Below are 15937 nucleotides of genomic sequence, written 5' to 3'. Positions count from 1 at the left end.
TGCTCATGCCCTTTATTCTATCTGGAATGCTCTTCAGATTCCACTCTGCCCTGTCAAATCTTAGCTTACCTCTCCTTAAGGGTTGGCTCAAGTCCCATCTTCTCCCCAACGTCTTCCCTAACCAGTTTGGCCCAAATGAAACTCCCTTCAGTGAGCTACTATAAACTCACTGTTTGGAACACTCAGCTCAGCAATTAATTCTATATTGTCTGCTCATTCTGACCATTTCAAGGGCATGGCCCTTATCTCTGCAGCAAATCCCAAGTTCCTGAGGGCCTAGCTTTGAGTCTCCCCGTCCTCCACCTCACTACGGCGTACCACCGAACAAATGTGTACTAGACCCTTCAACGGACAACTGTTAAACTGAACTATGGCGCCTCATTCGGCTCTTCCCATCCCCAGCTTAGTATTCCTCTGCCCACAGGACTAACCCAAACCTCTCTGGGCTCTTCCCTGAACTGGCTCCACTTTCCCCAAGCTCCTCTTTCATTATGGAGCCCACACCCACCCCCAAGGCTTTCTGAGCACTGAACCAGGCTGAGCACAATGTCTGGGTGACCTCATACCGCTCTGTTTATACATCCTATTTAGTGTTGGCCCTACTTTTAAACCACAAAGTTGCTGCAGATTCATGGTTGGCTGAGGAGCTGGGGTGGGGTGGGGGGAGCTAGTCCTGCCCTTTTCTGCCTGGATCAGGAGCCTGGACGTCCTTCTGCAGGGTCCACTCCACACTGGGGTCCTTTACTTGTAGCTTCTCTTTCTGTCCCAAGTCAAGTGGCCATGAGGGATAAGTGGGTGTTTCAGCCCTGATATCCCCCCAGGTGAGACTCCCTCTAGCGGCCAGCTCTAGGACTGCCCAGCAGAGGGTCCCGCACCTTTCTGAGCCGCTGACTTCCTTGCTGGTGGGAAGGGTGGCTCTGAACTCCAGTGATCCCCAAAACCCAGGAATAAGTCAGAAAGGGGTCTTGGTCTCAGGGAGTCAGTCTGGCCACCCTTCTGGATCTCCCACCGAGTACAGCTGCTTTTTCACCAGGACCCAGAACATCACCTCCGCCCGCCCGCAGAAACTGTGACCCAGGAGGCTGCGGCTCCACCCTAGCAAGGGTGGGAAGGGAGGGACAAATTAGCCAGCTTCCAAAGAATGCAGAGATCCCTTTGGAAACAAACATCACCAATTCTAGGAAACAACCTCACCCAACGCTGGGTATTCATCTTCAGAACCATGAAGTGCTGAGCCTCGGGCAACAGGGAAACAGACCCTCTGATCAGTGAAGACAGAACTGCACTTGAGAGGAGGCAGGGCAGCCCCCAGGTGCCAGCCTAACTCAGGCCACCATGGACTCTCTCCCTCTGTCTCATGACTGAGTGCAGTTCCGCCTGGAGCCAGGTGACAGATGGCAACCATCTGGGCTCTGTGCTTCTGAATGTTGGCAGCCAAGCTATCATCGGTGGGGACGCTGGGGCCTTGGGACTTAGTTTAGCTTCTCAGCAGGACTCTCGGGTGCTCTTTAGGGAACTGCCTGTGTCCATGAAGTAGGGAAGCCAAGTGGAACCATGACACAGGCACAGATTGGAGTCAGCTCTGGAACTAACTAGCTTGTGCAACTGATGGCAAACCCACAGAAGATAAAGGGAACAGGACGACAAGAGAAGAGAGGGAGGCAGAGCCTGGGTTAAGGAGAAGGAAAGGGAACAAGTAGAGTCTTAAAAATCCATCTTATCAATAGACCAAGTGAAAACATTTTGAGCAAGCTCATTAACTCTACAAGTGGCACTCCACTGGGCAGAGGGGTTGGGGTACTAAGACCTCAAAAAACAGGATCGGAACAAAAGTGGCAGAACCAAATTAAGATACATTTTCTCAAATAGAAAGGGTATTGCTCCCTTGCATGTAGGCAGCCCACCTAGGAGCTCACACTAGCCACCGGGGAACTACAGAATCACTGGCTAGGCAGAAATGATGTGGGGGTGTCTCAAGGAATGCAGACCAGCCTGGTGGGGCTGCTACTGCCAGACCCCTGCCAGGGCATCCATCTTCCAGGTGCTGCATCCCCGGGTCTGTCTGCTTGGCAGCCCCACACTAGATTCTCCAGCTGTGAAGTGAGAAGTGGAGGGGGTTCCTGAGAGGACTAAGGGAATGGAGAAGCCATCATGGCCTTCCTGGGATCATCCCGCCCAGACCCCAGGAGCCCTCACCAGAACGTAGAGCAAGGTGTAGAGGTGGTGGGTCAGCCAGAAGCCCCGGAAGCTATGGCGCCGGAAGTGGTGGGAGGCGAAGACATACATTATGGCCAGGACCAGGAGGAGCAGCACCCCCGTGAGCCCTGCGAAATGAACATGGGGAGAAGGGCAGAGGGGCAGGGCTGTTCTGAGGCAGCCAGAGGTCAGGGTTCCCATCCCACTTCATTGCTCTGGGTGGGGGTCGTGGAAGCCAGGCTTCTCCTTTGTTCTCTCCCCACACCACTGATTACAGATTCCTTTTATTTCAACAGACTCTGCTCATCCCTCCTAAGCCTTGTCCTGATTGTTATTTCTCGAGTACTGGTGTCATTTGTTTTTTGTCTGTCACTTCCCTCACTGTCGGGCCCACAAGAACAGGGACCAGGCTGCTGCTGGTTCAGCTCAGAATCCTAGCACCTCCTGAGGGTTTGGCATCCTGTGGGCCTCATATAAATGTGTGCTGACTGAAAGAAGGCAGGGGCAACAACTCTGGGCCCTCTGGGTTAGACTTTGGACATTGCAGGTCCTGCCCCCATGGAGTCAAGACTCTGTCTAAGCCCCATAGCCCCTGCCTTGGTTACAACAGCGTGGACTGTGGGACCATTAATGAGTAAGCACAGCCACCTGAGACCCCTGTGTTCAGCCCAGTGCTGGTGGGAGGACCCTCCTCTCACAGGGGTCCCAGGCCTGGGGTACACAAGAGAGCAATACTAGATTCAGGATGGGAATATGAGGACAGAGAATGGCCTCTCAAGTGTCAAGGAGGAGAGAGGCAGAAATTAAGAAGATTAGAGCCCTGCAGTATGGAAAAGCTGAGGTTAAGAAGGGATCTAAACCAAAGCCTGTAAAGGCCTGAAAAGAGAGGAGGGCATAAACACAGCCTTACCCACTAAATCCCAGTGTGCAGGAATTAGCAAGCACTCTGAAGTTCAAAGCAGATTGTTTTAGGATTTAAAAAAAAAAAAATACTGTGTTTCACAGAGAGGAGTGTAGAAAATGTATTACCCCAAGGAGGAAACAGACTGAAAATATAAATAGGTTTGAGAAGCTTCTGAATAGATTCACAGCTAATAGTTCTAAAATAGGTGATTATGGGGAGTTAGGGATATGTCCCTAAACAGCCCTTGTCAAGACAGACTACAAGGGGTGGAGGGCTCTGTCTAGTTTGACAAGCCCCATCTCTCCAACATGCATAGCATTCCTCAAAGCCACTGTCATGGTAGGTGTGTATGTTGGGGTATAGGGAGAGGGGAACACTCCCATACCACAGCAGAGGATGTTCAGAGTTGGGGCAAGAGCCCAGCCAAACTCCCAAGAGAAGGACTGGGAAGCAGAGGCTCTTACTGCCCCGGAGAGTCCTCGGGACCAGAGGGCAGAGCCTGGCCCACGCTGAGAGCTGAGTGAGTGCTGCCTCATGGCAGTTGGAACCCAGAGCCAGGAGCTCAGAGCCAGAACCAGAAATTCAGAGTAGGGAGGACTTTTCACCTGGCACAGTCTGGAAGAACCACCAGTAATACTTCTGGGGAAACTCAGACCTGTGGAGAAGGGAAAGCAAGGAAGGATGCTGAGAGATGTCTGGGACTTCCAGAAAGAATCTTCCAGAGGAAACACCCCAACCCAGCCACAGTCTCCCTTTCTGCCCACTTGGGGCCAGGGCTCTGGCTGATCATTGTTTGTCCTGTCGCTTGGAAGGTGACACTATCCTCTGAGCCAAGGAAATTTGGCTCCATAAAGTATCCCCCACCTTGACACACACACACACGCACGCACGCACATGTGCACACATACACGCACATATGCACATGCACACACAGAGTCATCCACTCACTCACCCATCGTCATGGAAGAGTCCAGGAAAGAGGCAGGAAAGCACGCTGAGTGGGCTGATGGAGAACAGGTACACATTCACCACATGGCCCGCACTGTGCAAGACTAAGGAAGACCAGACAGGGTGGGAGTGAGTCAGGGGGTGGCCTGGTGGGGGCCCTCAACCCATTCAGTCCAAGTTGGAGGACTCCAGCCACCCAGTCTTGGAGGCCTGAAGAAGGGCCTTAGGGGTCTGCACTTCTGGTCTCTCATCATCCTCCTGTCCCTCCCACCTCCACCATGCCCCATATGTACCATCTGTGAGCACAGCCACAGGAATCTGAAATTATACCATTGGAAGTTCATTCTTTGGGTTTCTCTCAAGGAGTACGTTTTACCACATAAAAGCTGGGAAAGAAGGCATTGATGTGCCCTCATTCTGGGGTGTGGGTAACTTGTCAGCTAGAGGCTGGTGAGGGGGCCCTGAGAGCATGGGAAGAGAGCATGTGGGGCTCCTGGGCTCACTTCACACCACCATGGGGCCAGCTCCATCCTTCTGAGAAGGACATCCGGGGCTTACACTCAAGCACAAAGGAGAGCAGAGGGGCAGGCAGCAGGGTGCAGGAGGATGTGGACAGAACCCGTGGGACTGCGGGGCCCTACCTGTGAGGATGATGGCAGTGGAGGCAATGAGCCGGTGGAAGTCCACGGCGGCGTCAAAGGGCACGTAGCGGTGGAGGAAGGTCTCTCGCAGGAAGGTGATGAGGTTGCGGCACATGGTGAGCAGGATGTAGGAGAACATGAAGGAGATGCTGGCGGCTGTGCCCCGGGACAGGATGATGCCCACACGGGTGGTGTCCGTGATGCCCGTGTGGTGAGCCTGGTAGGCATAGTCTGTCGGGGAGCCCAGGCGGGTGAGAGGGGAGCAGTGCAAAGGACAGAGAGCTGCGGAGGCGGGTTAAGGGCCCACCCCGGCCACCTTCCCCAGAGCCTCTCTTCAAGTTCAAAAAGTCCCCTTGGGCCCACAGGAGCCGGGACTGCAGGGCTGCCCACACTCACAGTAGGCACGCTCCAGGAAGAGGCCCCCGGCAATGGCATAGAACACAGCCACACAGCCGATGTGGCGGCGGTAGTTCTCGATGAAGCGCTTGAACTGCTGTAAGGTCTGGTGGCGTCGGCTGCGCTGAAACTTCTCCCGGTGAGCCTCCGTGAACAGCAGAGGCTGGAAGGATGTGACCCTGGGAGATGGGAAATCTTGGCTCTGGCTATGGAGTGCCCCCTCCCCCAGTGCACACCCATCTTCCCAGAGCAAAGAAAGGCTATCAGTTGCTCAAGCCAAACAGTGTGCAGACCCTCTAAGGTTTTACCACACTCTCCAAGCAGAGAAGGGACAGCCTTGCAAGTGCTCACTTGGTCAGTTTATCCCAGGGGATGCTCTTCCTCTAGCCCAGTTCCCACTCACACTCAGATAGCCCTCTCCCCTCCCAGTCTGCAGCTGGCCCTTCTTACCCTGCTCTCTTCTCACCCTTTGCTGGAAGCTCAGAAGACACCCCTTCCAGGAAGCCTGCCTTGACTTCCCAGGCAGAGGTGAGAACCTCCTTGAGCTCTGAAGCCCCTTGCTCTGACCACTATTACAACAGTCATCAGTGGGACACTCTATCAATGTACCAGATCATCTTGTCAGACTATGATCTCCCTGGGCATGAACTCTGCCTCCTGCCTACACCCCTTTATGCTGAAGGGATGAATGACCTGCCTGGCCTTAAGGGGAGGAGCAGGCGTACTTCTTGCCAAACCTCCGCCGGATCTCCTGTGGAGGGTCTGTGTCCATGGGGCACTTCAGTCTCTGTGCTGTCCACTCCACGTCAGCGTTGCTGTGGGGACAGCGAGCACTCACTCTGGGGGAGGGACTAGGACAGGAATGAGAGAGAGAGGATTTTGGCCACCTGAGCCACTTGATCCTCTGCTGTCCCAGTTTGTCTTCAGAGGGGTCAGAGCTCTCAGCCAGGGGACAGCAGGATTCTCTAGAGACCTAGAGAGAGAATGAGTTATGTCCTGGGGATACACACACAGTGGTGCCCTTCACAAGGGCATCTGACCCAGGAAGTAGGTGAGGACTGAAATCCAGCAGGTTCTCGGCTCTTCCTGGTGCAGGGCTATGTCTGCCTAGAGTGAGGAACCCTTTTTACTAATTTGTGTGAAGGCACAACATAGGCAGGTAGGGGAGAGAAAAGTCATCCTCCCACCTCAGCCCTCCTTCCAACATTCTGCAATGAGAGCTCACCAGATCTTTTCCTGGCTGATGTAGGAGGCTCTCCGGCACAGGTCCTTGATGACTTCAGGTACCTCCACCCCTGTAACGCAGAGCAGCAGCTCAGGGCCCAGAGCCCAGGAAGCCCTGGCATTCACCCCATATCCATACCATAGAGGGTCCTTGGCCAGTATCCTTGCCTTTTGGGTGCCCCAGCCTTAAACTCTGCTCCCAGTGGGACCCAGTCCCAACCATGAGTGGGCAGGGAGAAGACCTAAAACAAAGTTGGCCAGGCAGTGTCCCCTGGGTGCATGTCCACCTTCAGCCCCACTTCTGGAACTAGAACCAGGCTTATGGGATAGAGTTCAGGAACTATATACAATCTTCCTGCTGAGACCATTCTGCCACAAAACCCCTGCTAAACCCTCCAGCTTAAAAGCTACTGGGAATTAAATGTAGCCCTAGGAGGTACATAAATGGAGATCACCATAAAATCCTTGCCACCTTCCTCTGTTTAAAAATGTCCATAACCGGGACACCTGGTGGCTTAGTGGGTTAAAGCCTCTGCCTTTGGCTCAGGTCATGATCCCAGGGTCCTGGGATCAAGCCCCACATTGGGCTCTCTGCTCAGCGGGGAGCCTGCTTCCCCCCGCTCTCTCTACCTGCCTCTCTGCCTACTTGTGATCTCTGTCTGTCAGAAAATAAATAAAATCTTAAAAAAAATAAAAAAATAAAAATAAAATAAAAATAAATAAACAAACAAATAAATAAAAAATTTAAAAAAAATAAATAAAAAATTAAAATGTTCATAATAAAATGCTGGGGAGGGAGATACTCTCCCATGAGCCAGCTATGCCTGTCTGGGCTGAGCACTGAGGGGCAAAATGGTACCAAAAGGCAAATCTAGGTGCACAGGGAAAGGGATGATCCTTGTGCTATTCTGTACCTTTTCTGTAGGTATGTTTAAAATGTTTCATAGTAAATCTGAAGGAAACAGCAAGACACAACAACAACTAAAAGCAAAACAAGATAGGACCCAGAGGTACTCTTCTATATAATCCTCACTCCCCCAGCCTGGTCCTCCACCCCAGGGGCTGGATGTTCCTGGGACTCTGGCCTGGGCTCATTTCCAGGCACCTGCCCCTGCTCTGCCCTCAGGCCCAGGTGCCTACTGCCCTGGCTGCCTGGGAAAAGTGAGAAGCAGGAGAATTGGGAGTACTGGGTCTGCACTGCACTGCACTGCACCTCTTCTCCAGCCCCGGGCTAGGGAAGCCCTGAGCAGAGTGTTAGCTCTGTCCTGCCCAACTCGCCCCTCTCCCTGATCTGAGCTGCTCAACTCCCCCATGTTCTCGTAATCCTGGGAGGGGCTGGGTTTGGTCTCAACATGCCCCAGTGAGACAATGTAATGGTACTGTAATAGCTTGGAGGAGGCCACAGAGTCCTGCTACCTGCCCCCTCCTCACCCTGGCTCTAGCCCCCACCCACCTGAGTCAGACGCGAGTGGGACAGGAGTAGGGGGAAGGACAACAGAAGTGGGTCTCCGTGCACTCAAGCAAACATGAACTGAGCACACAGACAAGGAATATAAAGGCAAACAAAACCAGAGCCACCCCTCCCCCGACATCAACACCTGCCACCAAACCCTGTAGCTCAGGTGACTATGGCCCAGGGCTGTAATAGGGAGACACTGTTTCCCCCGGTGCTGGGCACCCAGGGCAGGGGCTTTGACAGAGAGCTGGGAGAGGCAGAGTCTTATCTGCTGTTCCTGCACCCCATCCCGATCTTGCCCCCCGACCCCTGGGGCAAAACTGCATTAGGACTCTTGTGGGCCCTAGGCACTGGCAACTTACTAAACCACTTCTGCCCTTAAAAAAAAAAAAAAAAAAAAAAAAGTAAATACATGTATTTATAAAAGGTAAATATTTTTTACAGTCATGTTGGTATATAGAAGGATATAATCCAGGTTGGATATGTTGCCACCTATTCATTATTATTATTCCTTCTTCTGATTTTAAAGAGATTAAAACATTTCTGCGGGCTTCTAAAAGTAGGTGGGCCCGAGGCACTGTGCCTGCTGTGTCTAATGGCTACATCAGTCAGCCCCAAGCCCAGGCTGCCCCACCTTTGACGCAGAGCTGCGTGAAGCGAAGCTCGCTGTCATGGTCCCGCAGCATGAAATGGAAGTCCTCCCACGTCAGCTCCTCCTTATCCTGGAAGCCAGACTCCCGGAACATGGACTCCACCACCTCCGTCAGCTGGTCCTTGGACAGGCAATTGTTGGAGATCTCGATAAAGGACCTGGGGATGGGGGAGGGAAGCCATCAGGTCCAGAAAAGGAGCTTGAGGCCTAGACAAGAGGACCTACTGGCCATCCCACCAGGCATTCGGAGCCCATACAGAAGGGCCCCAACTGGCCAAATCCCAAGCCCCCTCCTAGTTTATAACAGTCTTCGGCTATATGGCCCCTGCTCTTTACCCTCCTGTTCCCACCTTCATGCCCCCACTCCTTTCCTCCAGCAGTCGCTGTCCTGGCCCACTCTTCTGGCCATCCCACAGGACCAACCTCAGCATCCTGATGAACTCGTCCTTGGAAATGAGACCATTCCCATCAAAGTCATACATGCGGAACATAAGGCGAGACTTCTCCTCAGGAGAGCCTGGGAGGAGGAGGACCCTGTGAGAGCCCCAACCTACCTGCCTAACCCCAGGCTGGCCAGAAGGGGCCTCACATGAGTGTGACCCACTGCTGAGCACAACAAGGGGTCACTCTGCTTCCTGATCTCTACCTGGGTGCTCCCAGATGCCTGCTGTGGCTGGAGACCTGGCCTGGCACTTCCCCATCTCCAATGAGTCAGCTACCCTCCAGCCTCAGTCTCTAGCCCCTTCTATCACCGCCTACCTGGACGATTACTCCCTTCTCCCCTACCTTTCATGAAGACCACCAGGATGTCCAGAAACTCCCGGAAGGACAGGTAGCCATTGCCATCTTTGTCGGCCAGGGAGAACATGGACTCCACAAACATGTCCTGGGGCTTGAGGCCCAGGGACTCGGCAAACTCAGCTCTGCTCAGCTCGCAAGTCAGGGCCTCCCGTACTTTCTGGGATGAGTCCAGGGGCAGGGTCCCTGCGTCTGCCTGGTCGATGTCCAGCACCTGCCCCCGGGCAGTAGCAGAAGGAGGGAGAGAGAAGGAGACAAGGTATCCTTGATTTGAAGTCCAGCTGAGGCTTATAGGAGCTGCCTTTTCCAGGTGTCTGCCCCCCACCATCTCCTGAGCACCTGTCCTGTGCCCTGCAGGTGGTCCCTAGGGCCATTTGTTCTACAGAGCTCTGGTCCTCTATGGTAGCTGGGTGGATCAGGGACGCACACTTGATCCAAGCAGGCGATGTGGAATGGGACTATGAGGTCCCAGGTCTGTCTTGACCTGAGCACAAGAAACCTCAGAAGCTGTGGACCACCATGTTCTTCCAAGTGCTCAGAGACACAGACAGAGGGAAGTAAACATACAGAGAAAACCAGGCAGGCTAAGAGAGAGAAGTAAGTGACCCTGTTGGCTGGCAACTCTCCCTTTCCTTGCCCCTTCCAGGCCAGGACACAATCCTCCCTTTGGAATTCCTGAGATATCACTGTAGCCTCAGTCAACTGATCCTTTGTCAGTACAAGCTTGCTCCTACACCCAAAGGAGTTTTGACTCGAAAAAAAGAAAAGAAAAGCCTCAGCTGAGTTGAGAAAAAGCTGGGATTGGGAAAGGAGAATTCTCACAGTGGGCTATCTGCAGCCCATCCAGGAGCTTTCCGAGCATCAGAGCAGGCAGTGGGGGAAGGAGGCAGGCCTCAGGCCACAGGACCTGTTTCTCCTGCCTGTCAACCGGGAGCCCCCGGTCCAAACTTGGCTATGATTTCATGAGGCAAACCTTGTTGCTTCAAAACAAGGAGCTTTAGTGGAAAGAGCCTGGGGCTAGAGGCAAAAGACCGGGTTCCTGTCCCAGCTCTGCCACCCACTTGCTGTGTGACCACAGGCAAGTCTCTCCAGTTGTCTGGCCTTCATTTTCCTTATGTGCCCTACTTGTCTGACAGGGCTATTGTGAGAATCAACAAGAGAAACTGTGTGGAAAATGTCTTGAAAACTGGAAGCACTGTGCAGATAGAGAGGGTTGGCAGCTACCCCCAAGTCATAGTAGCCCACTCTCGCACCCCCAGCACAAGGAGTCCCTGTAGTCCTGATGGGTCCCCAACTGAGTAGAGGTGCTCTGGCCCCCCCAGGCCCTCGCAATGAGTCTCCTCTCCTGGGGATCCCTCCATTCTAGTGCATACTCCAGTTCAATGGGCTTGGGGAGTAAATGACAAAAGACCTGTGCCTGGCACATTGTAAATGACCATTAATTGGCCGCTTCCCTCACAAATCTTCTCCCAGGCCAGCCAACCCTGCTCCTTCTCCTCAAACATTAATTGTTTGCCTTTCTACTGGGCACCACTGTGCAGTCCCTCCTGCTCCTTTCCTCTGAGCAAAAATTTTCCACCTCTTTTTAAGTTCTCACCAAATGTGACCCGAACCATGACTGTCCACCAGCCTGAAAACTCACTACCTTTGCTGAACTCCTACACTGCTTAGCTCTTAGCTGTTTTGTAGCCATCATTCCGTGCTGGTTATCTTCCCTTCTGTGGCTGTTCTTTCTTCCCAGAGGCAGGACAGAGTCCTTGCGTGGAACCTGGGCTGGATGGATCTTATCTCTACCAAGCTTCTCCTCTCCACCCTCCTGGACCCAGGCTACTTTATTTCTGTGCCTGATAGGGACTTGAGTCCTTGCATTTCTCTTCCTGGCTTGTTTTCCCACATCCTCTCAGTAGTTCTTGGAAGTATGCAAAGTGAGCACCAAAGCCCCATGAAGGCCTCTGGCAGCAGCATTCCACCAAGGAAGGGGGAACCAAAGGCCCTCACTGCCCCCACACTGACCCGGGCTTCCTGCGGCCTTTTAGTCAGAATGAGTTAAGTGACGGCAGAAAGGCTTGGACAGTCCTGAGGAGAAAGCTGAGTGACACACGCAGATAAACTTCTGACGTGCCCTCCCTGGAGTCGCACAGGTAGGCGTCAGAGCATCTCCTTACAGAAAGGCCAGGTGATTGGGCCAAAAGTGCGGTAGGCCTGATTATCAGTGTCAGGGCTCCTGACTTTCCCTGGAGTCACCCCATGGCCGCATGCAGGCAAGGGCACAACCACAAGCAGACATGCATGGATAGACCCGAGCCTAGCTACATACCTGGGAGAAGAGGTGCCTGAAGAAGGTCTCCAGGAGGTGGCTCCGCTGCTCTCTCGTCACAGCTGCCCTCATCAGCTCCTGCTCCCGAAGCTCCCACTCCTGGAACCTCAGCCCGCTCTCCTTCAGGGCCGCCCGGAGGTTGTCCACTAGCACCTGCCGCTCCTCCTCCACGTTAAATAGCAGCACCTACGGAGTGGTGACAGGGAGAGCAACACTTTGTGGAGGCCTCCTGGGGCCAGGAGCTTTGCGTGAGTTCTGTCGGAGGCCGCTGGAAAGAGTGCCCTTATAAAAGGAATTTACTGTTCTGTCCTGGGGTCAGTGGGGTTCTGGGCTCACTTATAGGTACAGAGACTGCCTTCAGATACACATGTCTGCAGCCATCCTTCCCTCTCTGTTTGCACTGGAGAAGAGAAGGAAAGGCAGGGAGGAGAGATGATGGAAGGGACCGGGAGTCAGATAGCTGAAAACCAGCCTCTGATTGAGTTCCTCTCCAAAATCTCTAACAATTCACTAGATCCTATAATCAGAGGGCAGGGAAGAGGGCCTGACTTCTTCCAAGGACTCCCAGCTAGGGCCCACTGGGGCATCCTTAGAAAAGGGGGGAATACTGCGCAGGAAGAAGGTGGCACTGGGGAGATCACGTCACCTCACAGGCCCAGAGCCGGACAAACGTGTTCATGTTTCTCTCTCTATCGGGTACTATAGCCTGGGATTAGAAGCTGGAAACCCTTCCTGATTCAGTGCTCTTTCCCTTCCACCGGGCTGCCTCCCTGGCTGTGGCCCAGGAATGGGACCAGCTGGGCCTTACCAGGTCATACTCCTTGGGGATCTTGAGCAGCAGGGCACGGCGTCCACGGTTGCCAGATAAGATGAGGTTGACCTGCTGCGGGGGCCGCAGCTGGATGGTGCGGAGCACAGAGAGCCTGCCGTCCACCACGCAGATCTGTCCGGGCTGCAGGTGCACCAGCACAGGCCGGGAGGGCTCCTTGTGGCCCTGCCATTCCAATGCTAGAGAGACAGGGCTGGGTCGGCTGGGGCCAGGATGAACGAGGCTGGCTTCAGGCTGGAGTTAGGTCAAGGCCTCTGTAGCTCCTGGCCCCTTCTTAGGTACAGAGGCCCCTCCCCAAGAGTCCTGCTGTGCCTGTAGCTCATGTGAAGCACAACTACCATTTTCTGAGTGTTTACTGTGTGCCCAATACTGTACCAACCACTTGGAGTGAACTAGTTAATTTAATCTTCATAAACCTGTGAGATAAGTGCTGTTATTATTCCTGTTTAACAGATAAGAAAAAATAGGTTTAAAGGGATTAGAAAATCTGCCTAAGGCCCAAAAGCCCAAGTGGTAGAATCCAGATTCCAGTCCTCATCAGTGTGACTCTGGACTTCCATTAATTTCTTCTCTGTTGCCTAAAATTCCAGGGTAAGATGCCACACAGCATCCATTGCCGAGGATTCTAAAGATTCCTGGTAAGCCTATGAAATGTAGTCAGAGCCCTGTGACTCCTCCCCATGAGTCCATCACACCCACTTTTTGTGGGACCATGGGGAGGTTCTATGGAGGTTGAAGGAGTCCAGGTCCAAAGTCCACCTGATGCCTCCATGGCTCTTCCCACCTGCCCTCATCTGCTTGGAGGCCTAGAAAAGGGAGGCCTTTTCCTTAGGCAGCTGAGGTGGGGGTGGTCTGCAGCTCTGAGTTATGTCCTCCCCTGAACTGCCCTGGCAGCTTCAGACCTACCTTCCACGCCCCCCACGAGCTTCTCAGACATGATGCTCTGGCGGTCCTGACCCTGGAGCCTCTTGAAATTTCTCCTTCGGAGTCGGGCAACAATCCAGGCACTAAGCAGGCTCACTGAGTGGGCAGAGGCAGGAGGATGTTCAGAGGAAGGGGTGGGGGGTCTGGCGAGATCAGTGGCCCCTTTAACAGGCAAGACCCCTTTCTTTCCCCATCTCTTAGGTCAGCTCATTCAGTTGTCTCAAATTGTGAAACTCCCTGGTTGGGGGTGGGGAGGGAGCTTTGAGTATCCTCCAAGAGACCAGTACAGCCTCTGTGGCTTCCACCACTCAGGTCCCTTGCCAGCCGGAGACTAAGGCCAGAGTCCTTGTGCCAGAGACTGGACCTGCTCTGCCATGCTCCTGGTGGACTCACACATGGCCATGCCAAAGTCTAGGTCTCAAGCCTCTGCCCCAGCTAGTTCTCAACTGATTTTCAGGCAGGGTTTGCCTTGGACAGTTTCCCAGGCCCAGGCTCCTGCAAGTAACTGTGAGATTTGGATTCCCTGTGGCTCCTGACCAACCGGGGCCCTGGAAGGACTCCAGGAGGACAGAAAGGCAAATTTCCCTGAAGCTGACTTATCTGCGGGTCAGATACTTCTCACGTCCCCTCCTGCTCTGATATTTTCATCATACGCCCAAAGGAACAGTACTCTGCATAGTTAGTGTCCTAGATGAAACCACCCCACTGCCACCCCTCAGCTTTCGCATTTCACCCAATACCCCCCTGCCCATCACTTTTACCCAGGGGGAAGCAGCAGAGAGCCCCAATGGTGACCCCAAAGCCAAATCCACTGCCTTCAAAATAGTCACGCACGATGGAGGGAGCACAGGCTGGCAGGCCTTCGGTGCTGAGCTGTCTTGGCTGCGGGCAGGGGTCTCCTGGGGAGGCAGAGGAAGCTAGAGTTCTGAGGGTGCTGGACCAGAGGCTCTGGTACAGAATCACTGAGGAGGTTAGGGTAGCAGGAAACATAGGGTGGGGGGCAGTTCTGCGTAGCAGAGGTATGGGAGCTGCTTACCCTTGTCATTCTCTCCCTCACACACACATATGTACACACACACACACACACAGCACTTCCCTTGTCACAGCTGTGGGATTAGGATATCCTAACTGCACTGGGCCTTCTTGATATTACACCCACCCCAGGCTCAGCCCAGCAGATGCGAGTCTCCTCCCTAGGTCTCTCTGAGTCTCAGTCTTGCCACCACTTGGGTACCCCCTGGGGTTGTGCAGAAAGGAAACTACACAGCCACATGTGGCCACCTTGGTGCCAAGAACCAAAGTTCCCAAGGGCAGAACCGTGACTCACTGCCTCCTTGAAGTCTACTGCCCAGCCACACCCGAACCAGGCCCACAGCTGAGGAGGGATGAGATACCAGACCCCAGGCCACTCCAAGCATCCCCCGGGCCACTCACCCGTATGCCAGAAGAAGACATTGGGTTGCAGGGCACTGGGGTTCATCCTGGTGACAGCCACTAGGACATCCCACAGGGAAGTGTTTCTGATCTCTGCGATTTCTTCCTCAGTGAATAGCCTGGGGATGGGAGAGTTGAGGAGATGTTGTATTGGGAGAGAAATGCCTGCTCTAGCCCAGGGCTCCAGAGGGGCCAAGGAGAGGGGGAGGCCAGCTGGGAATCACGGGGCTGCTGACATTATACACAGAGGGCCTGGGGCCCAGGCCAAGGTGAAGTCTGAGGAAGCAACCCAGGCAGGCCTTACCCATTCCTGGTGTTCTCAAACCAGTAGCGGTCGCCATCCCGCAGCCGCACAAACTGGTCAAGGACGATGGTGCTGAAGAGGGGGCCGGGATCTCCGTGGCTCTCCAGGAGCCCCCCGGGGAGCAACTCCAGCCGGGACAGGTCCTGGTTGTACAGGGCAGCTGTGGCCTCCAGCACCTGGAGCCAAGAAGGGATAGCAGTGAGTGCAAGGACCTGGTACCCACCCTGGGGAAAAGAGGTAGTTTGCAGGGATCAGCCCCAGGGATGATAATAATAAATGAAAGTGACAATTACTCACTTATTAAGCCCCAGGCACCATTCTGAGTGCTTTACACAAGTTAACTCATTTATGGAAACTCGCTCACAGACTCAGCTGCCTATTTTAGAACGTTGGAATAAAATGGGCAGCCAGTTCCCTATGTGGATTGTTCTCAAAAAGGTATGAAAGTTGAGGATCAAAATCAGTACAAAAGCTGGAAAGGTAGAATGATGTATTAGAGAAGGTTTCTATTCTTGAGAGCTAAAAAAATTCTTAAAAATTAAATCCCTTAATATACATTCTTTTTGGAGACAGACTTCAACATTATATGAGCAGCACTTTCTACCTGACCTTTACTTTAGTTCTTTTCTCTGCTATGTAAACAAACATTTGCCCAGCTTAATTCCAGCAAGGGCCAGTTAAGATAAAGATTTGCTACTTTTGGTGTGCCCGGTGATCCCTATCTTTATATTGATTTTATAAAGCTTACAAGCCCCATGTGCATAGTGCTTCTTCATCAACCTTTCAATTCTCCACTTTTCAACAATCTTATAAAACAGTAAGGACAAAAGCAATAAAGCAAGCATGCAACTGTAGAAATGCCACTATGCCAAGAGGGTAAGGGGACCAAAACTGGTCTGTTGATGGCAAGCGAC

General features: G+C 53.2%; 1 protein-coding gene across 7 annotated transcripts in view; it reads right to left on the bottom strand.

Annotated features, from left to right (window-relative positions):
• DUOX1 (dual oxidase 1) overlaps window positions 1-15937 on the bottom strand; it is a 32556-nt gene that overhangs the window by 5594 nt on the left and 11025 nt on the right. For 5 of the 7 annotated variants that reach the window (XM_059372736.1, XM_059372730.1, XM_059372734.1 and 2 more), the window contains 16 exons: window positions 15024-15199; window positions 14720-14838; window positions 14047-14184; window positions 13268-13381; window positions 12341-12540; window positions 11533-11718; window positions 9204-9429; window positions 8841-8934; window positions 8400-8575; window positions 6311-6380; window positions 5811-5936; window positions 5086-5264; window positions 4690-4920; window positions 4053-4152; window positions 3706-3755; window positions 2197-2324 (listed from right to left, as the gene is read on the bottom strand). In XM_059372736.1, coding sequence (XP_059228719.1) covers window positions 2197-2324; window positions 3706-3755; window positions 4053-4152; window positions 4690-4920; window positions 5086-5264; window positions 5811-5936; window positions 6311-6380; window positions 8400-8575; window positions 8841-8934; window positions 9204-9429; window positions 11533-11718; window positions 12341-12540; window positions 13268-13381; window positions 14047-14184; window positions 14720-14838; window positions 15024-15199 — 2313 coding nt within the window. The remainder of the gene's footprint in view (window positions 1-2196; window positions 2325-3705; window positions 3756-4052; window positions 4153-4689; window positions 4921-5085; window positions 5265-5810; window positions 5937-6310; window positions 6381-8399; window positions 8576-8840; window positions 8935-9203; window positions 9430-11532; window positions 11719-12340; window positions 12541-13267; window positions 13382-14046; window positions 14185-14719; window positions 14839-15023; window positions 15200-15937) is intronic. The other 2 variants (XM_059372731.1, XM_059372735.1) reach the window with 2 other exon arrangements.

The sequence above is a fragment of the Mustela nigripes genome, chromosome 13 (genome assembly GCF_022355385.1).
Source record: "Mustela nigripes isolate SB6536 chromosome 13, MUSNIG.SB6536, whole genome shotgun sequence".
Taxonomy (NCBI): domain Eukaryota; kingdom Metazoa; phylum Chordata; class Mammalia; order Carnivora; family Mustelidae; genus Mustela; species Mustela nigripes.
The sequence above is the reverse complement of the archived record's forward strand: the minus strand, read 5'-3'. Positions and strand labels throughout refer to the sequence as shown.